The sequence below is a fragment of the Astatotilapia calliptera genome, chromosome 23 (assembly GCF_964374335.1).
Source record: "Astatotilapia calliptera chromosome 23, fAstCal68.1, whole genome shotgun sequence".
NCBI classification, from domain to species: Eukaryota; Metazoa; Chordata; class Actinopteri; order Cichliformes; family Cichlidae; genus Astatotilapia; species Astatotilapia calliptera.
Genome location: NC_137443.1, coordinates 23552727 through 23578133, shown reverse-complemented (window position 1 = coordinate 23578133; position 25407 = coordinate 23552727). Strand labels below are relative to the sequence as shown.

The 25407-nt window shown below is 41.1% G+C and overlaps 1 protein-coding gene and 1 long non-coding RNA gene across 2 annotated transcripts in view; one reads left to right on the top strand and one right to left on the bottom strand.

The window, feature by feature from the left end:
- LOC113015603 (uncharacterized) overlaps positions 1-25407 on the bottom strand; it is a 79760-nt gene that overhangs the window by 21851 nt on the left and 32502 nt on the right. The window contains exons 3-4 of the mRNA XM_080297098.1: positions 13063-13126; positions 1452-1639 (exon numbers count right to left, since the gene is read on the bottom strand). Of these exons, the coding sequence (XP_080153224.1) occupies positions 1452-1593 (142 nt within the window). The 5' untranslated portion in view covers positions 1594-1639; positions 13063-13126. The remainder of the gene's footprint in view (positions 1-1451; positions 1640-13062; positions 13127-25407) is intronic.
- Positions 4956-5748, top strand: LOC145424525 (uncharacterized). Its single transcript, XR_013905611.1, has 2 exons — positions 4956-5095; positions 5259-5748. It is a non-coding gene; the product is annotated as an uncharacterized LOC145424525 (long non-coding RNA).

The following is a 25407-nucleotide window of genomic DNA, read 5'->3' as shown; positions in this document are numbered from 1 at the left end:
ACTGACCTGTGAATCATTCAAGTATAAAACACTCAAGGAATGAACCAGTTGTATTGTGTCTACATATAACAGACAACTTGGCAAAGAGCCAATTTTAAATTGTATCTTTAGACACTTTGTTACTAGCAGCCTGTCATAAAAACACATAATTTGTTCTCATTTCTTTAGTTGAAACTCTGAAAAATACCAAAGATAACACAGTTTCACATAAAATAGTATTTTTGCACCAACAATGTGATTTCCAAAGAGATTTTGAAAAATTTGCATATCTCATCATGGTGTGCAGTGTGTCCTTAAAAATAATTGAAGAAACTGGGCAAAACAAGAAGTATCAGGCTTAAAAAAACCCAAACCCTAAAATATTGACTATGTTTGGAGGAGGTCAGTAGAGAGGAACGAGAGTGACAGCCGTCTACAGCCATCTGTGAAACACGGTGGAGGCTCTGTCACGGTTTGAGCTGCATGTCAGCCAGTGGTGTTGGAAGTCTTGTCAAAATGTAGACACAGAAAAGTAGCATCAGATTTTGACTGTGCAATACAATCTGGAAACGATCTGATTGGCAGCAGCTTCATCGTTTGATTGACTGGCCTCTCCACAGCCTGGAACTTAACATCATTGAAGCAGTCGATTGGCAAGAGCTTCATTTTCAGCATGACAATGATCTTAAACTCACTGCCAAAATCATAAATGTTAGAAAAGAATAAAGCTGAAGAATAAAGCTGGTCACACCAATATCGACTTTCAAGCTCATTAGAAACTTTACTGCATTTCCATGGATGTTTGGACATTTCAATAATCACTGCACCTATTTCCCATTCTCCTAGTAAAATATAAAGAAAAGAGGCTGGCTCAAGACTTTTTCACAGTATAATAATATACTGCAATTATATAATAATTTAACCCTCCAGTTTTGTGCATTTGCTGATTGCTGATGATGATTATAACTGTTCGAGACAGTTTATCTATAGCCTAGTAGGTTTATAATCATAACTTTTTTGATAACTTTTTTCCCCTTTTTGGCTACTTTCATTTTTTGCTATTTGTTAACTTTTGTGCTCAATTTCAATCCGGTCCACTGCGCTCTTAAATCTTATTGTAATTCTACTTTGTCAGACGAGTTGAGCTGATCCTTCCACTTAACACCGTTTGGGAATCACCAATTTTACACCCACCAAAGAGCCATCACTGTACCTTCCCCAATGTCCTTCTGCCTTTGTTAACACAGCTACAGCAGACTGTCCATGTTCAGCACTCATTCAATCAAAACACTTTCATTTGTTCAAGTGCCTTCATGGGATTGACTGCTCTTGCCCAGCATGATGGAGCCAATCACAATCCTCACAGCTGTAGACCCATCTGGTGGTGTGTGCAGGCACTCCAATCAATGCCATTGATACAACTTTGCATGCACATGCTTTTGCACACACTCGCAAACACACCGCACGCCTACCTGACGTCCCAGGATGCGCAGCCGCCCCGCCCCCGTGGTATCCATTCTCTCTATAGGCTGAGCTGTAGGCGGAGTAGCCATTCTCGCCATTCTCCTGGCCGTTGGAGGCCCAGTGCCCCTCTGGCTGCTGACCGTCTGCCATACCTGCCTGCTGGGAATCCGGGGAGGGGAAGGGTCACCTGTTGTGTCTAAGGGTGGGGGGCGGGAGAAAAGACAACGTATTATATAACAATAATAATAATAAACAGATGATTCTTGGCAGAGATGAGTCTTTGCTGCAACAATAAGAGGGAGAAAACCCCCTGCGTGGTGAAGGTTACAGAATTGGCCACTAGGGGGAGCACTGTGCTACGCTGATGCTTTACCGGCCGGCCTTTGTCTCAGCATCCACGTGCTGAGACAGGAGGGAGAATATGTGCATCTCATTTGTCATGATTCATTAGTTTCTTTGTTTGGTCTTGCTTTTATCATAAAGGTGTATATGGCAACACCGCCTGATAAAATACATGCCTTCATTGTACGATTATTTGGATTAACCCCCCCTGCCTCCCCCACAGAGTGCAGGGATGGAAAAAAAGCAGGTGATTAGTAAAAAACAAACAAATTCTCTCAATTTTTAATCCAAAATATGTGACACTCTGCTGTAGAGAGGCTATGACACCGTGGTTGAACACACCCTTGATATCCCATAAGGAGGCTGTTACCATGGCAACCACAACGGGCCTTAAGGGTAGTGGGGAGGGGGGGGGGGGGGCGTCCGGCAGATGGGTTTGACAGGCTCACCCTTTCAGTAGCAAACAAGTGCTCAATATGCACACAAATCTCGGAATATAACACAGCGACCACATTTCCACCAATTACAATAACAAAAAGCTTTGTTGCATTCAAGTACGTGCTGCTGAAGTATCTACGTTTTAATCAAGCCTCACTTAAAGCTATGTTTTACCCTCCAGAGCAAACACATAATGTTGCCTCCCGTGTCTGCCATTCTCCCTAAACAGGATCATTATAAACAAGCAGCTGCAAATTATTTCATCATAACAAACCATCAAGAAGACTCCTTTCTTCTTCCTCTCCCTTCTGAGGCACAACCTTCATGCAGGCAGGGGCCGGTCAGTCAGACTTTCAGCAGAATGTTAATACATCTATTATACCCCCAAACTATGGAATAAAAATAACCATCACGCCAGCGATTGTGTCGCCTCATCCTTACACTCCTTTCCTGTCTCCTTTCCCACCCTGCAGCGTCGCATGATGACAGGCCCGCAGTGATCGGGGCTAATGTCTGCTGCAGTGTGAGGCTCAGACAGAGAGGGAGAGAGAGAGATGAAGAAGGAGTAGAAGGAAGACCTACTGACACTCAAAGATACTAGGCCAAACTGTCTGAGACTGAAAATCTCAGCCCAGGGCTCAGTCTAGTCCCAGCTGTTGCTAAGGAAGAAAACTGGTGCGCTGACAGCCACATGGTGCTCATGGTGGTTCAGAACCGCTCTGACCTGCTTTTAGCTTCTTTTTCAGCAATATTGTGCCACACTTGGCATTCACACATTGTCCCTGCAAAGGATGTCATAAACCCTGGCTGTTTAAATAAAGACGTTGAGTAAAAAAACAGGTTAATTTACAGAGTTTTGGGCCAATTAAAATCTTCAATTAAAGAGTACTGCCTGTTTACAGTACTATTAAATTACACATTGACCTTAGGAGCAGAACATGTATTTTTTCCATACTTCTTAAGGATACTGATAAATAAAATTAAAGCAAAGACATTCAAGAAACGCGTGTGGATTGGTGTGCTTCTAAACAGCATCCAGACATGATCAGGACGACCTGCTGAAGTTTAAACTGAACATCAAAATGAGGAAGAAAGGTGATTTGTTCTCCATTCTGCATCCTCCATTCAACAGTGATCAGTATACAGAGAATGATATGAAAGAGCAAATATCCTGAGGAGAATAGCCAGACTCCTTTCAACGGATAGGATGGTAACAGTAACTCAAGTAATCTCAAGAAGACCACACTGAGTGCCACTCCTGTCAGCTAAGCAGGAAACTGAGGCTACAGTTCACACAGATTTGCCAAAACTACACAACAGAAAATTGGAAAATTGTTGCCTGGTCTGGTGAGTCTCAATTTTTGTGACATTCAGATGTAACTTGATTTAAACAACATAAAAGCATGGATCCATCTTGCCTTATCACGATTCAGGCTGGTGGTGTAATGATGTGGTGGATATTTTCTTGGCACCTTTTGGCCTCCTTATGGCCTCCTTAGTACCAACTGAGCATCCTTTAATTACCACACCCTACCTGAGTATTGTTGCTGACTATGTCCATCCATTTATGTCCACAGTGTACCCATAACACACCCATCAGGTGTCAGAAAGTTCACCGAGTTCACTGTACTCAAATGGCCTCTGCAGTCAGCAGATCTCAGTCTGGTAGAGCACCTTTGGGATGTGGTGGAGATGGAGATTCTCATCATGGATGAGTAGTTGGAAATAACAACTCTGTGATGCTATTACTTTAATATGGTCTTAATATGGTGTTTGGTGAGTGTATAAACAAGCAAATTCTGATTTTTTTAAATCCCCAGATTAGAATTATACTTAATTTATTCTGTGACCTTTGGACTTAAGTAACACTTTATACTGAAGTCACGCCAAATTGTCTATTTTTTTCTGTTGTTTGGCTTTGCCAACTCTCCAGACCTTGCTTTCCAGGCACACCCTGTCATCCTTGCACACTTAACATGATTCGACATTGCCCTCTCGCACCGGTTCCCCTTGGTTGTTTACCAGTCTTAGTGTGTTAGAAAGGGATAAAGTCTGCAGTGGCTATTTTCCAACCACAACACCAAAAAATTAGAAGATTAAATGAGGCGTATTCTGCAGTGATGAAAAGCCCTATAACGGTTTTCCTCTCATGTTTCCCACAGCAATCCCTCTCTTTTAAGACACAAGATACTTTAAGAAATACACTCTGCAGGGTTGAACAGACAAAGTGCAACAAAATGAAGTTTGATCTTTATATTTTTAGGCATTTTTTAGATACAATCCTAACAGCAATAGCACAGCATGAGGACCATCACATTTTTCTAATGCTTAGAGGGTTAGCTCAACAGCACTAGGAGTCAAAAGTGATCCGTCAAATTCCATCACATCTCGAGTTTGATGCCTTAAATGAAACGTTCCAGCGTGATCGCTCGCAGAGAAGAAGAAGAGAAGGTGTGGCAGCAAGCCTGAGGCTAATCGGACATGAGTGGGTTTCTCTTCTTCGTCTTTCTTTCCTCTTTTACTGTCATCGTCTCGCGCTCTCATGACCCCCTGCTGCGCTCCTCTCTACCTTCCACCCCCAGCATCTCATCGCACCACCCAAGCTCTAATCCCACCACATTTCCCTCCCTGTCTGCACCTCATCCCCCCTTCCAACCCCACCCCAATCTGGGTCACCCATCATGCCTCCGTAGAGCGCCACTCACATCGGAATGTCACCATCCATTTAGGATGGAGGATGGAATCTCTGGCAGCCTGTCTCAGTAGGCCAACCTGGCCTTAATCCTCTGTGGGAGAGGCCGAGTGTGTGTTTGAATGTGTGTGTGTGTTGGAGAACCTTTGTGTTTGCAGCTAGGATCAGCACGGTCACTAGGTAAGATTTTCTACACCACACTACAGATTAACAGTATCATTTAATCTCTTCTATTTGCTTTTGAGCAGACTAATCTCACGATAGTATCTACTGAATATCTGTATGAAATGAACGTGTTATAGAGATATAGATATTTTATTTATTGTTCGTGTCTTTTTTCAAGCAAATCAGCTTGTTACACGCGCATTGGTGCACTGAATGATGGCTGACTGTCACACTGAACAGAAGAACTGTGAAGTACTAAAGGACAAAAAAGTTTCCCGTGACCTGTAATCAACCCAGAATCCAGTGGCTTCCTCCTCTGGCAGCAGATGGACAGATTATGTTTTGCTGACTCAGCAGAACATGTGGCGGGGGGCTGGGGGGGTATGAAGCGTAATGAGTGCCTTCAGCGAAGTGTGAATGAACTGTGTAAATGCTGGAGAGCAGCACGATGAGCGAGGCACGCGCACACACAAACTCACAGCCGTGAACACGAGGCAGGGGTGATATCCACTCCTTACAGATTAAGTGCCGTAATAACTGGGGTAGAGGTGCCCTGAGATTATATTAGCACCTCTTTCAAAAGCACTGTTTTCTAGATAATGTTGATATTACTCAGTAAAAATACATTAAATATTTTAAATCACGTGATAATAAAACTGTAAAAAAGCTCAAGGTTGTTTGTGTCCTACTTTTTATTTATTAATACTTTAAACAATAACCTGAGTATCAAAAACTAATGTCACCAGCCTTTCTTTTTGCTGTGTTTACATCACTATGTATCTGCATTCCTATCAAATAACTGCTTCAAGAGATCTAAGTGACTGTATCCGGGTCTCCTTCCCTTTCTTTGGTCACAGTCCAGATCTGTCCATGTATCTCCTGCCAAGAAGATGAGCTAGACTCATACATGGTAAAATAAGATTTTTATCGACTCATAAAACTTGACGATTGATGATTACTTAGTTTTTTAAAATGTCTTTTATGTTGCTGCCTCGTGTCTCGGTGCTCTATTTTTTCTCTTCTCTTCTCCATCACACTCTTCCAGTCATGGTGGATGGCTGCCTCTCCCCGAGCTCTTGGGTTTCATGAAGGACTCTTACCTGTTAAAAGGGAGTTCTTCCTCCCCACCGCTGATAAGTTGTTCCTCAAAAGGGATCGTAAAATTGTGGGACTGTGGAATATAACCTCCTTAAACCTCTTTAATTTGTCAGTAATGATTGGGGTTCATATATACAGTTTTACTAATAAACTTTTCAACATGTCCACATACATGTCCCTAAAGAGGACAATATAACAACACTGGATGACTGATTTGACTGATAAGTCCTGTAAGTTTTGAGGTGGAGGCTCCATGGATCAGACTTTTGTCCAGCACGTCATAGATGCTGGATTAGATTGCGATCTGGGGAATTTTGAGGCCATTCCTGAACCATTTTTACTTTGTGGCAGGGTGCATTATCCTGCAGAAAGAGTCCACAGCCAGCAGGGAGTACTTTTTCCATGAACTGGTGCACATGGTCTTCAGTGCTTAGATACATAGTTTGTTTTCAAACCATGACACTTGCCGGTCATGTGAGCAATGCACATGAACCCATCTATCCACATGATGTAAAAGAAAACCTGATTCATCAGACGAGGCCATCTTCTTCCATCGTTCATGGTCCGGTTCTGCTGCTCATGTACCCATTGTGGGAACTTGTGGATAGAGGTTAGCATGGGCACTCTGACTGGTCTGTGGCTATGCACGTTCTTCTGCAACAAGCTGTGATGAACAATTTGATATGCAGTAGCTTGTGTGCTGGATCAGACCATACGGGCCAGCCTTAGCTGCCCATGTGCATCATTGACCTGTGGCCACCCATGACCCTGTCTCTGGTTCAGTGCTGTTCCTTCCTTGTATCACTTTCAACAGAAACTGATCACTGCAGACTGGGAACACCCAGAGGAGCTGCAGGTTCGGAGATGCTCGGAACGATTCATCTAGCTATCACAATCTGGCCAGTTTGTCAACCTTGCTCAAATCCTTATGCTTGTCGTAATGGTCATAATGTGATGTCTAACTGGTGTATGTAAGTTATACTTGGTAGGTTTTAACTTAACTTTAACTTATTATTACTGTTAGTAATTTCTGAGCTAATTTCCTTGACCCTTCCAAAATTTCTCCAAGCTTGAAAAAAATCCTTTAAATTTGTACATATGTGCATTAGTTAAACACATTGCCTGCTGCAGCTGTCACCAAAACACGATGTAGGCTGAACTGATATGTGTTCATCACACAAACAAACCCATACAGGTGCTTAGTCATCATCATAGTAACCATGACAATATATTCACTTTATGTAATCTAAATGCTCCTCACTCGAAAACAATGACAACAGTAAGTTCATTAATGTGTGCTATGCAGTTCATTTTAAGTAACCCACACCTGCAAACTGATGTTCCCCCTTTTAAGGCAATTCAGGGTTGAGTTTAACTGAAAGCAACTGCTGGCTTTCTGCACCCTTTATTTTCAGCCCCCAACCTCATCATAGCAGTAGATGTTCCCTGGCATGCATCAGCCCCATCCTGCAGTGATGTCATTGTTTCCATGGTGATATAACAGCCAGTGCAACCAGTAGAGGAGTGTGACTTTGACCACGTTATGGATCCACAAAGAGGTCAGCAGAGCCTGCAGGATCCGGGGGGGGGGGGGTCACAAATGGGAGCGGAGCCGTTTAACTCATCAATATCCTGATAGCTGGTTACAGGTTGGGCTCTAGATGTCATTTTAGGCTTTTATGCTGCTGGTGGTGCTAATGGGGGCAGTATTAATTATATATTTTTGCATGTAGACTCTTTAGTTGCTATGACAGTAAGAAAAATACCACACAGCAGGATTTAAAAGAGAAATAAATCAAGAATGTATGCCTTTCATGCTTTGATTACAAAAATAATCAATAAAAGAAAAAGAAAACTTGAGAAAACTCCTAATTTTGTTAATCATCTTGCAACCCTTCCAGTTTAGTCTTGGCTCCTATTGTCGTTTCCCACACCTTTTGCTTTTCAAAAAAGGTTACAGCCAGATTGTTTAGATACATAAGGAACACACATCGAAAGAAAAACAACACAGTCAAGCATAATAAACTGCATGATCAAAAACTGTTTGCTTCTGCAGTATCTTCCCCGGCACATCTGTGTCAGGTGAACCTGTGCATTCAATGGTGTCAGCGTAATTGGCAGAATCACTGCTCCCCCTGGTGGAGCCCCTGTTCCAAAATCGACACCTATACTGTATGTTCAACTAAAATTTGCAGCTGCCCAAATGGACAAGCCAGATGCCTTCTGGAGAAAGGTTTTATGGAGAGATGAGACAAAGACTGAGATGCTTGGTCACAATGACCAGAGGTATGTTTGGAGGAGTAAAGGTGAGGCTTTCAAACCCAAGAGATGACTCAGTTCATCTCGGCTGGAGATGGTTTGCTCTGCGCCGAGTCAAACTGGGATATCAGAGAGGAATCGCTGACCTGACGTCAACTGAAATGAAGTTACTGCTCAGAGACATGTAGACGGGGTCTACAGTAAAGATGGTGTAAAAGAAATGAATTCAGCGTCTGAACACCATACAGGTGGTTTTTTTTCTTGTTTTTATGCCACTTCATTTTTTAGTTCTTTTACTTGTTTTTTTTACACTACTTTTTGACTGTTTGTATGTGAAAAGTATTTAATAAATAAATAAACTTACTTAATTACTTACAACACTTGGAGGCTGAGGTACAGCTTTGCCAGGATCCTCAGATACGCACATATCGACAGACAGTTAAAGAAAAGAAAACTATGTGAATTAAAGACAGCGTAACGAAGCCCTATAGCTGTGAAATACATCAAAGCTCGTTTTGAATGTATCTCCTGAAGGCTCAGTGCTAATAATTTTGGGTTTTTTTAGCTTATTATTTCGTTTTTATTATGGTATTAAAGAGTGGAGGCAAATCTCTACCAGCCTACCGTGCCCACCAAGTAGACAGTGGACCATTCATGATCATGAAGAGCTGGAATTACACTTGTGAACTGAATAACTTTCTATTATTGACACATCAAACAAACGGCTGCCAGGACAAACAGGACAACTGTGACATGTTTACACAGCACAAGCTCGCCGCCGTGTTTCTCAAAACTTCCTGTCTGTCAGCCCAAGCCCTCTCTTTATTACCCAAACTGAAGTGAATTTTGATGCCAATTACTGCACTACCGCACTTGTATACACCTACACCTACGCACACAATCTGCTAGAAATCAACTGACACGTACACAAACACCCACCGGCTCACGCAAACAAACACAGCTCAAATGCATCCAGAAGTCGTTGCTTAGGAGCGAGCGCGTTGTTAACACAAGCTAGATATAGAAACAGATGGTTGTGAAATCTCCGTCCTGCCGCTCGCTCTGTCATTTCTCTCTCTGTGACGCCACTCAAACACATATCAGCGGGAAAACACAAGATTAGACTTTCAGCTTAATGACTCCTTTTTGGCATACAAAAATATCCGTCATGACACCAACGCAAACAATCATTTCTCTTCTTTGTGAGCATAATTCCCCCTCTATTATATTTAAATATATATATATATATATTTGACAATAGTCAAGCTGATCCTCTGGCTGAGTGCAGTCACTTAGAGCTGGCTCCCTGGGCCCCATGAGTCATGGGAAAACTGAGTGTGAAATGTCATGGGGGCATTTGAGCAGAAGTAGTGAATCTGGCAGCAGGTTTCCTGCTTTTGCTTTTTCTTTTCTTTATGTCACTTTAAAAGCTCTCATTAAGCCAGAGTTTATCAGCGATGTCTCTAGTAGGTTACTGTGTCTGATGTGGGCCTGTCTGATCATTACTGTGTTTTCTTTGAAAGTAAAATCTCAGCCCACACAAATATATCAACAACAGTGATCACAAAACGGTGTATAACTGAACACAGTAGTGCAATTTTTAACCAGGTCTTCCCATTAACACCTGACCTGTCCAGAGGGTCAGTCAATGAGCTCGTCAATAGCTTCAATGCTAACATGTTAAATGTAATGGACACTATTGCTCCCATTAAGGTGAAGGTTATCTCTGGAAGGAAAAAGTCTCCATGGAGAAACTCCACACTGGTGAAAAATGAAAAAAGAGAGTGTAGGAAAGCTGAGCGCAGATGGAGAAAAACAAACCTCCAGGTTCATTATGACATTTATAAAGAGAAACTTCACAATTATAATTTACAACTGAGGAATGCAAGGAGGTCCTACTTCTCTGACATCATCACTAAAAACAGCCATAATGCTCGGGTCTTATTTTCTACAGTTGACAGGCTAACAAACCCTCCTGTGTCAGTGGCAGCTGAACTTCATTCGACCATGGCCTGCAATGACTTTGCCAAATTCTTCACTGAAAAAATCCAAAAAATTAGACAAGCAATTGGTACATCAACAGCAGATCCAGGATATGTACTGTGTCCACCAAAAAACTGTTTAAACACCATGAAACAGTTTCAACCTATTAACAGCAAAGACCTGGAGGACATCTTAGGTCAACTGAACTCCTCCTCCTGCTGTTTAGATGTCCTGCCAACAAGTTTTTTCAAAAAGGTCTCAAAGACTTTAGAGTCAGACCTGTTACAGATCGTCAACTTTTCTTTATTATCAGGTGTGTTTCCAGAATCACTAAAAACTGCTGTAATCAAACCTATACTGAAAAAGGACAATCTTGACAAGACACAAATGAACAACTACAGGCCGATCTCAAATCTCCCGTTTTTAAGTAAGATCATTGAAAAAGCAGTTTCTCAACAGCTCAGTTACTTCTTAAAACAGAATAATTGCTACGATGCCTTCCAGTCAGGTTTTAGACAGAACCACAGCACTGAAACCGCTCTGACCAAAGTGTTTAATGACATATGTCTGAATACAGACAGTGGAAAAATGTCAGTCCTAGTTTTACTGGATCTCAGTGCAGCATTTGATACAGTTGACCACAACATATTACTCAAACGACTGGAGAACTGGACAGGTCTTTCAGGAACTGTACTAAACTGGTTCAAAACATACGTAGAAAACAGGAAATACTTTGTATCAATAGGTAACTTCACATCTGAGCAGACAAGTATCACATGTGGAGTTCCCCAAGGTTCCATCTTGGGACCCCTTCTGTTTAACATCTACATGCTCCCACTGGCACAGATTATAAACAACAACAAAATAAACTATCACAGCTATGCAGATGACACACAAATATATATCACAATGTCACCAGGAGACCGAGGCCCTGTACAGGCTCTTGGTAAATGCATTGAGGAAATCAATGACTGGTTGTGCCACAATTTTCTCCAGCTAAACAAAAACAAAACTGAGGTAATAGTCTTTGGCGCCAAAGAAAAACGATTACAGGTCACCAGAGAACTTCAATCTATACATCTAAAAACCACAAACCAGGCGAGAAATTTGGGTGTAGTGATGGATGCAGACCTAAACTTAGAAAAACACATTAAGACAATAACAAAGTCAGCTTACTATCACCTCAAGAATATATCAAGGATAAAAGAGCTGATGTCTCAACAGGACCTGGAAAAACTAGTCCATGCATTCATCTTTAGTAGGCTTGATTACTGTAACAGCATCTTTACAGGTCTACCTAAAAAATCAGTCAGACAACTACAGCTCATTCAGAACTCTGCTGCTCGAGTCCTCACTAAGACCAAAAAAGTGGACCACATCAGTCCAGCTCTGAGGTCCTTACACTGGCTGCCTGTCCGTCAGAGGATAGACTTTAAAGTTCTGATGCTGGCCTATAAAGCTCTGAATGGTTTAGGACCAAAATACATCAATGACCTCCTGACCCAGTATGAACCATCCAGATCCCTCAGGTCATCTGGATCCGGTCTTTTATCAGTTCCCAGAGTCAGAACCAGACACGGAGAAGCTGCATTCAGCTTTTATGCTCCTTATATCTGGAACAAACTCCCAGAAAGCCTCAGATCAGCTGAAACACTCAGTTTATTTAAATCCAGGTTGAAGACTCACCTGTTCTCAGCTGCATTTGAATAAAGCACCAAATCCACACTTTAAGCTTAAATTTCAAAACTTACATTTAACTACTGATTTTATCTACTGTTCTGATTTTATCTGTTTTGATTTTATATACTGTTGTTTGTTTGTTTGTTTGTTAATTAGTTAGTTAGTTTATTTGATTGTTTTATTCAATTTTAAATCATGCTTTTTATTTGTTCTTGTTTCTAATGTCTCTGTAAAGCACTTTGAATCACCTTGTTGTTGAATTGTGCTATACAAATAAACTTGCCTTGCCTTGCCTTGCCTAGGTTTATATGTATATAAGGTGGCTCTGCAGATGGCAGCGATGGTGCGTCATTTTATCTCATGGAGGTAAAATCGGATGGAGCACATTTATTAAGTTGTTCAAGACTAGAGTAGAAAACAACTCATCGCTCTCCGCTGACTTTGTTTTGCATGAAACTGCATCCTTGTCAAACTGAAACATGCTTAGCTGCAGCGTGACATGCAAAAATGAGTTTCATATAAGTTGCTGAACATTATTTCTGTAATATTGTAGGGTCTACACCTACTTCTAAATTGCATTGAGATGCCACTTATAAATTTAAATATCCACTTTTTAAATAAGTGGATAAAGTTCTTTTTAAGTAAAGTTTTTTTTGTTGTTGCTGTAGTTCAGGTTGTATTAGCATGGTATTTATATCATTGAGCCAGCTGTGGGTAACATTATTATGTTCACAAGGGCCCTAGCTGTGTCCTGTATGGAAAAATGTTATGTTTGTAGCCGACTGTTCCCCTATGCCATGCTTTTCAGAGCATGAGTCACTGTGTCTATGTTCTTTGTTCTGGAGTGAAATAACTCATCAGCCATTCATGAATTTATTCAATGTTGTTACTGTAACACCTTTGAAGCTGTGTTTTTAACTAAAATACTGAGAAGAATTCATGTTAAAACTGTGTTGGCTTACCGAAGTTGAAAAGCTGTCGTCGGTGATCAATGAGATAGGAAAGCGACGAGCTGAGGCGTCTTCTCTGTGAGGGAAAAAAAGAATACATGTTAGGACATCATTAAACTGTGGAAAAATATGTTTAACTTGTAACATCCTTCTCTCTAAAAGAGGAGCTGTGTGTCACTGGGTCAGAAACAAGCCTAAGCTGCTTTAATTCACCAACATCTTTACATTTAAACCTCTGAATCATGTCTAGCTAGTCCTGAATCAAATGAGGGGCGTTTTCTACATGACAGCTTTCATTTTGGACTGTGCTTGAAGCAGCCGGGCGGGAGACATGCAGCTTAGCTCTGTCACCTGGAGTCTGCCGGCAGCGTTAATCCGATCGTCAGCGTGGCCTTTCCTCTCTTTTAAGCTGCCGCTGATGCACAACAACAAAGCCAGAGATGATCTAATCTATTCACAGTGTCAGCACGTGTGAATATTTTTTGCCTGTCTGGGTGTTTTATTTTCTCATTATGGGCTTGAGTGTCATTGCAAGCATTGTTTTATTGTTGTTGTTATTGCACATGCTTTCTTTTGCAAAACCATATGAAACAAATGGTTTTGTTCTCTAACAAGATCGTACTGTTTGGTTTTCCTTCAAAAAAGCAAGATTTCCTTTTAATCTGTAACTGACTTTGTAGGGTAAGTGGGTTAAGGTGTAGGTTAGCATACGTTAAAAGTGATAATGGGGAAATTTTAGCTAGCTTGGCTCTGGTAAAAGTTGACAAAAACCAACTATCAGCACTTCTAAAGCACAACTCTCATTTCTTGAGAGAAGCAGATGTGGATCAAAAGCACCAAAACTGCAGTTCCTCTAATGGCCACTTGAGGGTGCCCCCAAAGGCGATCAATATCCATTGACGCCCATGTTAAAACTTTACAGCAGAAACAAACATGTTTGGAGACTGACATGAAAAACTCTTTTGGTATCTACTACGAATTTCCCCAAGTACTTTGATAAATTTTCACTATGTAAAGTTCTACAACGTGGTCGCAGTTTTTATGTGGCCAAAAAAAAAAAAAATAGAAACAGAAGTCATTAGGATAGCTTCCAATTCAATTGTAGGGATGATAATATTCTAAAGAATAAATCAAAAATAATTATCTTCCACAAACAAGTGATTACAAGAGTGTGCATGCCAAACAGACGCACTCCATGGCGAGCTGCTTTTAAGATTTATCAAATTCTTGGATCGGACCGCTGGGGCTGAGCCAGGGGATGAGTTAAAGCTTAAGTCGGCCATGAAGAAACACAGATTTGCACGTTTGCTCTGCTTTGGGACTGTAAGGAGGCAGAACACAGAGCATCCTGTTAACATTAAAACAGTGTGAAAGGACCGTGGGGGAGTTCTGGAGCCAAAAACAGGCATTCGGAGAGAGACACCGAATGCAACAGAGGGCTGAATGAAGGAGAGAGAGGAGGGGAGAAGAGATTTTCCAAACAGGAAAGGGGGGGGGGGGGGGTGAGTTATTAGAGTAGAAAGAATAAGAGGGGAAAAAGTGGGGAAAAGATAACTCACAGAGGAGGAAAGTCAAATATTTCCTTCTTTTTTTTTTTTTAAAAGAATGAACATCTCTGCAAGTGACAGAACAATGCCACTGTTATTAATGTTGTCTTGCTCGACAGTAATTTTTTGTGCTTATGCTATTAACCCATGTGGTCATGCTTAACTTATCAGCTTTAGCCTTTAGCTATTAAATTAAACCACAAGGTCTCTTGTAATTTAAGACATTTTCATTCGTCTGCTCAGTTGATGCACAGAGTAGGAAATGTATTTACTAATGCCGCTAATGCTTGCTGAAAACTATACTACTATTTTAGCAGTTTAAGGTTATAACCACATGTAAATTGTACAGAAAGCAGATTTTTATTATGAATGTTTAAAGTTTCTGAGTTACAGGTGAACTTTCAGTATTTCCCACGCAAAGACTTTATACTTTCAATTATATGGAAACTCATTTCTGTATGTTTGTTTATATGTCTTTAATGGTTCATCACCATATGCAATCAGATTACTAGTGGATAATCTCCTGGCCCTTATTTTGAAAACCCAGCCCTTGTGATATCCCACCAGTCTGCTTGCTGGACAGGTTCCTGTTGTGGCTGTCCTCTTTATTATTCAGCTGCTTTCCAAGAACCTGGAACTAGCAGAAAACAGTTTTCACACGACTCTTTGTCCTTCCTCTATAGCAGGGGTGGGCAACTCCAGGCCTCAAGGGCCGGTGTCCTGCAGGTTTTAGATGTGTCCTTGATCCAACACAGCTGATTCAAATGGCTAAATTACCTCCTCAACATGTCTTTCATTCTCCACAGGCCTGGTCTGTTGACCCAGGGTGATATCTAAAACCTGCAGGACACCGGCCCTCGAGGCCTGAAGTTGCCCACCCCTGCTCTATAGGAACCTCCTGGATACACCCTTACTAACATCAGAGGTTAAGAATTAAGAGGTTAAGCGTACTGATGATTGATAAGTCTGAGCATCTCTATAAAAGCATTAGTTTTGGCAGTTTGCAGGTCAGTAGCATTCAGGTGTGTGCTAACACAATGCCACAATATTCCCAGGAGTGGACATTTCAGTAAATTCACCATAACATCATAAATTCATAAATTCACCCTCAGCTTTCAATTCTGCTCCAGTCAGACCCAGAGATGTTTAAACTCCTCCACTTTGGGCAGCAACTCAGCTATAAATCAGGCGGAAATCCTTGGGCTACAATCCCCGGCTTCCAAAACTACCCTCTGGTACAATGAACATTAAAATTTTAAATATTTTCGCTTATTTTGCTTCAGTTCTATTTTTCTTTAATTAGTTATCCATCTGCATACAGACAGAACCAGATAAAAGGCAGGCAGGCTCTCTGAAGAAAGGCAGAGAAAGAAAAAAAAAAACTAAGATCATACAGGAAGTAATGTCTCTTACAGAGGAGAGCTGCCCAGCCAGGGAGGCTTAGCCAGAAAGAGAAAGGGATGAAGGGAAAGAAAGAAACTGAGAGACGTATAGTTACAGCTCCGTCCAAAAATATCGGGAGCGTGACAGGAATAGAACCGCTGGACTGAGCACCACATGTTTTTAATGGTTACAGTAAATGATCCTGTCTCTCACACAGCAGCTGCCCTGTTTATGAAACCCAAATGTTCCTCAGCACAGTTCGTCATTCTTTTATTTTCAAAAGTGCATCCATCTTCATTACTCATGAGTAATTCATTATTAAGTGCAACTTTTCCTCACTGTAGGATGAAACCAATTAACAGGAGTTGCTTAACTGAGTAAAAAAGTATGTTTTTGGCCTTCTCATGACTGTCTCTTTGTCTCTGCAAAGCACCAGAATCAGCAAACACCCACTGATTTCCCCAGACTGCTTTTTAACAAAAACGATATATCTAAAGAGTTTCTTATCTTATCACCAAACTCATTAATTCAAGCTTTTACAGGATGATAATTTGACATCTTCACAATCTTATCAGTCATCCAAAGCGACTGTCAACCCACCAGCGCATCATCTTCATCGGTTTAAAAACAAACAAAAGAACAAAGTGCAAGGTGGAACAAACACGTCATTACTCATCAGCCCTTGGAAAGGTCGAACACAGATGACTAGATACTTTTTGTGCATCCTGACATCCAACTTGACCCGCATACGCCTCCCTGGAGGAGGGATTCCAAGTGGGTCAAACAGGGGGCAAACTGAGAGAAGACGGAGGAAGGATGGAGGAAGGCGGAGATGGAGGTCAGAGGGCGACATAATCCACAGATTTGCCCTCTTCATCAGAAATGAGGCAAACAGGAAATTAATACTTATTTTAGTGTCGTGTGAAAGGCCCCGACAAAACCTCGCTCAACTTCTCTGAAATGAGAAGAGGCAAAAAAAATGGCAGAAAGACACTTCCAGAATTATCTGGTTGTGTTTTAATTGAGCAGCCTCTCTGCATTATTGGCAGTTTCTAACTCTGGCAAATGACCTGCAGAGTCTTGGAGATCCAAATCCGAATTTCACACTGAAGCCTTTACAAACATACATTAACTAAAAATCAGTGGAGAAGACACTTGATCTGTCTCACTTGATCAGGTCAATTTCGACATTTCTTCAAAGGCAATTAACTGATCTTAATGCTGAAACCCTGAGAGAAAGCTCACAATGAGCCGTACTCTTATCCTATCCTTTGGATGCCAAGAAAACTCATAAATAAGCAGTTTTCCCCATCACAGCGTTCCCCCCTGAGCACAACATTAGCTCCAACCCCTCAACACGAAACCATGGCTCAGCCTGTACACTTCGTCATTTGCAAATCTCAGATAGGCTGCTTAAATTGCATCACTGTGCAAACAGTTGCTGCTGACTCTGCAAGCTTCTTTGCAACCCACTGTCACTTCAGTTCTTTTACTTTTGAAGATGTCTATTGTATTTGCTGATGTAGCTTGTCAGTAATGCTTTACCCACCACCAGGTGGTCCAAGAACAGCATTTCTGCCACATATAAATTACTGCAGCTGGCACGACCATCCAAAACTAAAGTGGCCTTCATAGAACTCATACATTTTTTGCTTTCTCAACAATGTCACAGATTATGATTAAGTTTAAAGGTTTGGCTGTGGCTCAGAAGGTAAAGCAGGCTATCCACCAATCAGAAGGTTGGAGGGTCGATCCTTGGCCCCTCTAAGTTATGTATCTTTGGGCACCCTGAGTTGCCCCTGATGCATTCGTATGTGAACATTAGATTAAAAGTGCATTAGAGGTGGGAATCACCATACATCCCATGATACGATATTATCACAATACTTAACGCACGATACGATATTATTGCAATTTTTTAAAATATTTTGCGATATTCAGATTCTGTACATAAAGGTAAACTTTATCAATATTCATTTTATCTAATATCAAAGTCTCACACTCAGTCTTTCTCTCATTTCAGTCAGTTTTATTGTTGACAAACTGAACGGCTTGTATTATAGTCTAGTCCAACTTAACTGAATGCAACCATCTGGTACAATTATAGCTATTCTGAACTATGCAACTTATGAAAACTATGCAGCCCATTCAGCAACTGAATAATTTGAAAGTAAATTAAAACAAAATATAATTTTACATTAAATAAAAAAGTTTTAAACTTAATTAAAATAAAACATGTCTTAAATTAAAATAAGTAAACTGTCATGTTTATTGCTGCCAAAAAAAGTTAAACACATTTGGACAGTGAAGGAATGTCAGGATTCTTGCTCAGAAAAAGGATCAACATGCTCTGAAGTCAGAGTTCTAGTCCCCAAAAACCTTGTTTGCAACAAAATATCGATTTCTGCTGTCCCTGTATCGATACATTATTAGCAAACAAAATATCACGATACTACACAGTATCGATTTCCCCCCCCACCCCTATTATGTATAGAAAAAAGCACTTGTATAATGACTGGGTAGCAAACTCTTTATTTTTGAAGCAGGGTTGTTTTAGAGGCAGGTTTTTATTTCTAATCCCTTGTGTTTGAAAAGTACCATCCACTGCAGCAAGATGTTTACTATAATTTCTGCTTCAGAGTTGGACATTTTCACACTGACGTCCATGGGGATTGACTCACTTTCGGAGCTGGCCCCTAGTGGCCATTGGCGGAACTGAAGTTCTTGGAACTTCAGCACTGGCAGATGTGAACACATCACTTAGTAGGTGAAAGGGCAGAATTGTCAGTCCTGTGATGAGTAGATGATCTCACAACATCCACAGAGGTGTCTTTAGAAGAAACACTGACAAGGATTACTTCTATTTTGAAACCACCTCTAATCATTTTCACTCTAGTTTTAAGAACAATCTCAGACAGTTTTTTTATGCAAAGCATCCATAAAGCACCTACAGGCCTGTATTTAGTGCCAAGGTTACTGAGGATAATGAGTATGGCTGCCACCTGATGACTTAGTAGCTTCTGCTAAACAGACTCCTACCTCCTCGAGCAAGTGCTAAAGGCTAAATAAAGACTGCACGTTCGTGTTGCTTAGCAATGCTGCTGTACTTTAAATCACTAAAGTGCCACTCGATTCTCCGGTTTTATTTTCAAAACCCACACAAAGATTTTCCTGAAATAATAATGAAAACATGCTGCAGGAAACGTGTTGCTCTATGGTAACAACGTGAGCGCTGAAGCTGCGGTCTGTGTTTGTGGCGTGTTTTGGTTCAAGCTGGTGATCCAGACAGATAATTTGACAGAGACTCTCCTCCAAGGTTTTTGCTTCCTCCCTTTTAACTTGGCCATCACCCCCGCTTCCTCATCTATAATTCACACAGGCAACCTACCTCCCTCCCCCCCACACACACAAACCTGTTCATACACAATCCCTCAGGCCACACGCAAACACGGGTATGTTTAATGCATCAAAGTCGCTATAGGAGTTCAAGGTGAAATCCATTCTGTAATATGCGCGGATACTGCACAAAGAAATAATTCAAGACAACTTTACAGGGAGTCTTTAATCCCCAATAAGTACTGCAAACTATGAGATTAGGCTTTGCACTTCTTTAACGTTCCTCTACATCATGTTGGTGTCGATAACCATTTCACATTTGGCATTAAACGCTTACGACTTCTCATTATCTTTCCATCGCTGCTGTGTAATTACCTCAGTGATTCATTTCGCCTTATTCCAATCACGACTCTCCATCTAGTCCTGAACTCTTTTATTCTGCAGGAGACTTGTAATCAGTGCAATCACACAGTGGTAAAGAGAGAGAAGGAAGGTGGCAGTTTTCGAAACTACAGAAGAGGTGAGCATCAGTGATCCCTGTGAAAACTATTAATGACTGTAGCACCAGTTTGGAGATGAAAAGGTGTACCTGAATGTTTTTTCTTTGTTAAGCCACTTAACACTGACCTGTGAATCGTCCAAGCATAAAAAGCCCCTTTTGTTAAAGAAACCATTTCTTTTGTTGAATTTATGAAAAAAAAATGTCAAAGATTACACAGTTTGACAGGTAAAATAGTATTTTTGCACCAACAAGATGATTCCCAAAGAGCTATTAGTTGAAAACCTGACATATCTCAGCATGGTGTGCAGTGTGTCCTTAAAAATATTTGAGTAAACTGGATGAAATAAGTATTGGACCTAATAAACTATCTATAGCAGATGATCAGTAGCTAAAAGTTATACCCTGGTGAAACAGGAAAAAAAATCCAACAATGACCTGACACAGGACCTGAGAGATGCATCTGGACTTCCAGGTCTGATGGAGTGATGAATCCACATTTTTTGGTTCAAATCATTGGCAGTATGTACAGAGGAGGACAGGAGAGCGGTACAACAGTGAGCGTCTACAGCCATCTGTAAAACATGTTGGAGGGGCTGTCATGGTTTGATGTGCATTTCAGCCAGCGGTGTTGGAGATCTTGTCAAAATTGGTGGAATTATGAACACAGAAAAGTACCATCACTTTTTGATCCACTGTTAAATACAATCTGAAAATCATCTGATTGTCAGCAGCTCAACTTTTCAGCATGACAATGATTGCAAACACACAAATACAGTAAAAGCATGGAACACTATAATGGATCGGCCTCCCCAGAGCCCAAATCTCAACATTATTGAAGCAGTGTGGGATCTTGTTGACAGAGAACAGAACAAAAGGCAGAAACATCCAAAGAAGAGCTTTGAATGTCCTTCAAGAAGCCTGGAGAACTATTCCTGAAGACGACTTAAAGAAATGACAAGAAAGCTGCCTAAGAGAGTTCAGACTGTGCTGAAGAATAAAGGTGGTCCCACCAAATATTGACTTTCAGGCACATTAGAGTTGTACAAACTCTGTTTTTTGCCTTATATATTGTATTTGCATGTATGTTTGCACATGTTCACAAAATATGAAGAGCACATTACTGCTGTCTTAACTTTATTAATATCAGAGAGAAAAGAAACATAGGAGATGACAGGGAATAAACCAAACAACTGTAGATGGTATCTGTCTTCTACATAAGTCTGCAAACTTGTTTTAGCTTATGACGATTGGACCAAAGCTTCATTACAAGTTTCACATGACTGTGAATTATGAGGTGTGAAAATACAGCATTAGTTTGGCTCTAATTTTAGCATAGGGGGTGTCACAGATAAATTTGTGGGTCATACTATAATTTAGAAAGGCCTTTCCTTTTCTAGTTCACAATTTCATCAGAAATTAATTATTTATCCTGAGACTCTGAATTGCCATTATTCCCAGTAGTGTTTTTTTTACTCTAAATGAGTACTTAAAGTTATTTTTATTAAGAGCCACATACATTAACAAAGTAGTTTATTACGTGCTTTTTAGTGCTTTCAAATGGTCATAAACACAGTCACACAGTCATGTCTAAAGGTGCAATAAGGTGTATTTTTATCCACACTTTTAACTTTGGGTAGATTTTTGTGGGAAATGGTAAAAAGTAAACAGTGAGTGAGAACGAAACTTAAAGGGAGGTCTTAGATGAGTATCCCAGTCAAATTTGTGTATTGTTTGGTTGTTTTCCTGGAATGAATTGCATAATGTGACGTTAGTTATCATCTGACAGCAAAACTTACAGTTATTTGATCTCAGTTAGCTGCTAATGTAACCCAGTGAAACCTGAAATCCACAGCAGGTAGGCTGAAATGTAAAATTTGCTTTAGCTCACACTTAATTAACTTATCAATTTCCTTTGACTTCCCCTACAGTTGTGGTATATCTGCAAACCACTCTGCAACCCACCTTCACCCCAGTTCCTCCTTTTACGCTGCATGACTCAGTGTTCTGTCTTACGTCACTGATGCCTGTTTTGTGTTGTACCCGGGATGTTTGTGTTGCTTCCTGCACAGAGCCAAGCTGCTAAATAAAAATTGCAGAAGGAAATACCGATCTACTTTTGACAGTTCCTGACTGAAACATTTATCTTAAGACGGCAACACAGCCAAAACTCTGTTCTCTCCACTTTCCCTGTGGCTAAACAACAGACTTGTTTTACAGGAAACCAGTAGGAAAGTGTAGACCTGTAAAATCCATGCAAATCTCTCTTTGTCATAATTTGAAATGTTAAAAAGTCACACAGGGAGGTATCACTGTACAGTGTGTGCAGGAGTCAGCCAGAAGAGGACTCAGTGGACCCAAGAGAAGATGCTTCGGAGCAAATTTCACTGGAAAAATAGGGCATCGTGGAATCCAGCTCTTTAAATGCATCCATTAAGTCTGATCCTTGAGTCAGGAGCCCCAGAGAAAAGTAATATCCTGTTTATGACAAGAAACAACAGGAAATGTGGTTTTGATTATTGGATTTAGTTGCTGCAATAGCATGCTATTAGCATGAAAAAGAAGCTAGAAAATTTCCCATGTTTAGACTGACTACAACAAGTAACCACACAGTAACATGAGCTTTATAATGGATTGGCTCTTTTACTCACTGTTGAAGTACAGCAGAGAAGAGCATAAACACACATGCTTCCTACGTGTAATGCTCTCTGCCCTTCACATGACCTAAAAGCTTAAACATGTGCTCGTAGCACTTTCTCCTCTGTAAAGCAGGAAGGACCAGGTGCGGGTCTTCGTGTCTCCAAGACGACAGCTGCAGTTAACAGCGAGGACAGGTGGCTGAACTGATCTATATGCATTCACAGTATGTATATATGGAGGTTTTTAGTGGCCTTGGAGCATTACAAGCACATTCATCAATCAACACGTTAGCACAGCGCCACCCGAAATGGTGCCCGGAGGCTGCGATTTCATTACTTTCACCCTGAGGAATGCAAAGAGAGTGAAAAACATTTAGGAAGAAGACTGCAGTTGTTACGCAGACATTTCTGGTTAATCCTTGAAGCTTTTTTAAGTTTCCTTGATGGAAATATGCAGCTGAGACATAAGCTAGCCGCCAATGTGAACCTCTGCGATGATAATATACAGGAACTATTTAGTTCTTAGTTTGTGTTATAAAAGCTACTCTGAACATCTTAAATGTCTTAAATGTCGCCCATGACAAATATATATCTACATTACTGTGCAAAAGTCTTGAGCGACACCTAATGTCTTTATATTTTCTTGCACTTGTTTGGGTAAATCACACTTTTATAGCAAAATATAAAGAATATAAAGTGAATTTATAAGTATAAACTAAAACTAAAATAACAAATAAAAAGTGAAATGAGCAAACACAATCTAAAAGTTAACAGAAACTGAATAAAACTGAAAATGATCATGTAAAGAGTTACATTACAAAACTATTAAACTTTAAACTAATGACTTACGCTGCTTTCTAAATCTGAGCGCATCTGAGGTTAAAAGGAAACTTTAATCTAAGTAAGATTCTGCTCAAGTCACTGAAATGGTCAGAAATTACAAAGCACACGCACACCTGACACCGTTTGAAGCTCAATGCTGTACACATTTAGTCTCTGGGTTTTATTACCTGTTGTTACTAAGCAGCTACCTCACCTTGCTCCTTTTTATCTGCACCCAGACACGTGTCAGAAAAACCTATATGTCCTGTGCTGTCTCGACTGTCTCAGGCTTTCAAATGAGACGTCCTTTTCTCCTGTAATCATCTCATGAGGAGAAGATGAAACTGTCGGAGGTGGTTATTGTTGGGAATAACACTTCTGGTCAATCTGATTGCCCTAAAACTTCAACTAAAGCTGATTAAAAACTGCACCTCTTGAAGCTTCTGTTATTTTTTGCCTTTAACCTCATGCGAACTGAGATGAATTTTGCAAATACATCAAGTTCTGTTTTCTTTAAATCGTCCACCCAACACCCAAACTGACGGGATGCTACCTCATGTCATTGGCCTCCTCTGGGTGTTTTCCACTATGCAGCATCATCCCGCATTCCTCAAATACACTACCAGTCAGTTCACCGGCTCTGCTGCAGTCTTCCCCCCTCCCGCCCCTGAAATGACAAACTGTCTCCTGTGGCTCACCTCCTCTTACAGCTTTGGCATCTAGCGTCATGCACATCAAGTATCACTTGTCAACACTCACTTCAGGGCTTCCTGTCAAAGTCAAGGGACTCCCGTGTTCCTGTCTCCAACACTTTGCCTCTTCACATTATCCACAGCACGCATTAATCTCTGACAGGGAGGTATAAAAACACTGCAGCCTGAGAGGCAGATGTTGAGAAACGCTGGGCGACTACAGCAGCTCCTGTGCCGCTGGATAATCAGCCTAGAATTTATCTCCCCCCCCTAATGATTAAGAACCTGATTAAGAAGTTCGGAAAAAGTTGCATTTTGTATTGTTAAATACCCGGGCTCAATATCCCTGCAATTTCGGATTAAATCTACAGTTTAGGCATATTTTTTTTGCAGTTGAAGATGTCATGAAGAGAAAACAGTGCCTTTCTTTTCTGCGCTTGACTTCGCTGTGGCACCTACATTTATCTCCGCTGACTAACAGCAGCGAGAAGCAGGGTGGTGTTGACTCTTTCTCTCTCCCACTCATTTTGCCCTTCAAGCATGGCAACAGTTGGTTAACTGCCTGCTGTGCCCTATTCCGAAGGCACGGGCTTGGCAGAACCGGAAGAGGGATGCAGGAGGAGGGAGGAGGGGAAAAAAAGGGAAAGAGAGGAGAGGAGGTGCTGGGTGATTGGGGGACAAGCTGTGACCCCAACAACAAGGACAGAAAGAGGGCGCATCCGCCCCCCTCGTCCTGCCCGCCTCAGCCCTGGCTTGTCATCCCAAGTTGGTCCCAGAAAGCAGACAGCTCGCCTGAGAGCTGCCCAGCAACCGTGCGAGCAGACGGAGACAGAGATAGGCGGAGAGAAAAGGGGATTCAGGGAGGGGAGCGAGGGGGCGTCATGCCACTATAGATATGACAGACATTGCGGTGACTTCTAGCACGCAGTTATACATGCGTAACGTTGGCGAGACGGCAGAAACAAAAGTAGGAGGGTGGCACAGCGGTGTGGTGGTTAGCAGCGTTGCCTCACAGCGAGAAGGTTCTGAGTTGCTGTGTGTTTGCCCTGTGATGGACTGGAGACCTGTCCAAGGACTATATACATATAAATATATATACATAAATATGTGAGTCACAGGCCTACGTCCATCTTTCATTTACAGTGAATACTGCAACCTGCCCGAGGCCAACTGTCCACTATAAAAAGTAAGGGAGGAAAAGGCTTCTTATATATAAACACCGGTGCATGCCGTTACACGCCCATGTTACAGTACTGTCTGCCCTGTTGGTGCTGCTGGCAAGAAATGCATAGTAGATGTTGTTTAGTTTTAAAAAATACCAGTTCATTTTTGTCAGTTGCTTTGAAGGCGTCATAATTTCTCATGCATAATGCAGTTTTTGTGGGTATAATTCAAATGTTATTGTTGTGAATTTAAAAGGACAGGATGCTTTAATATGT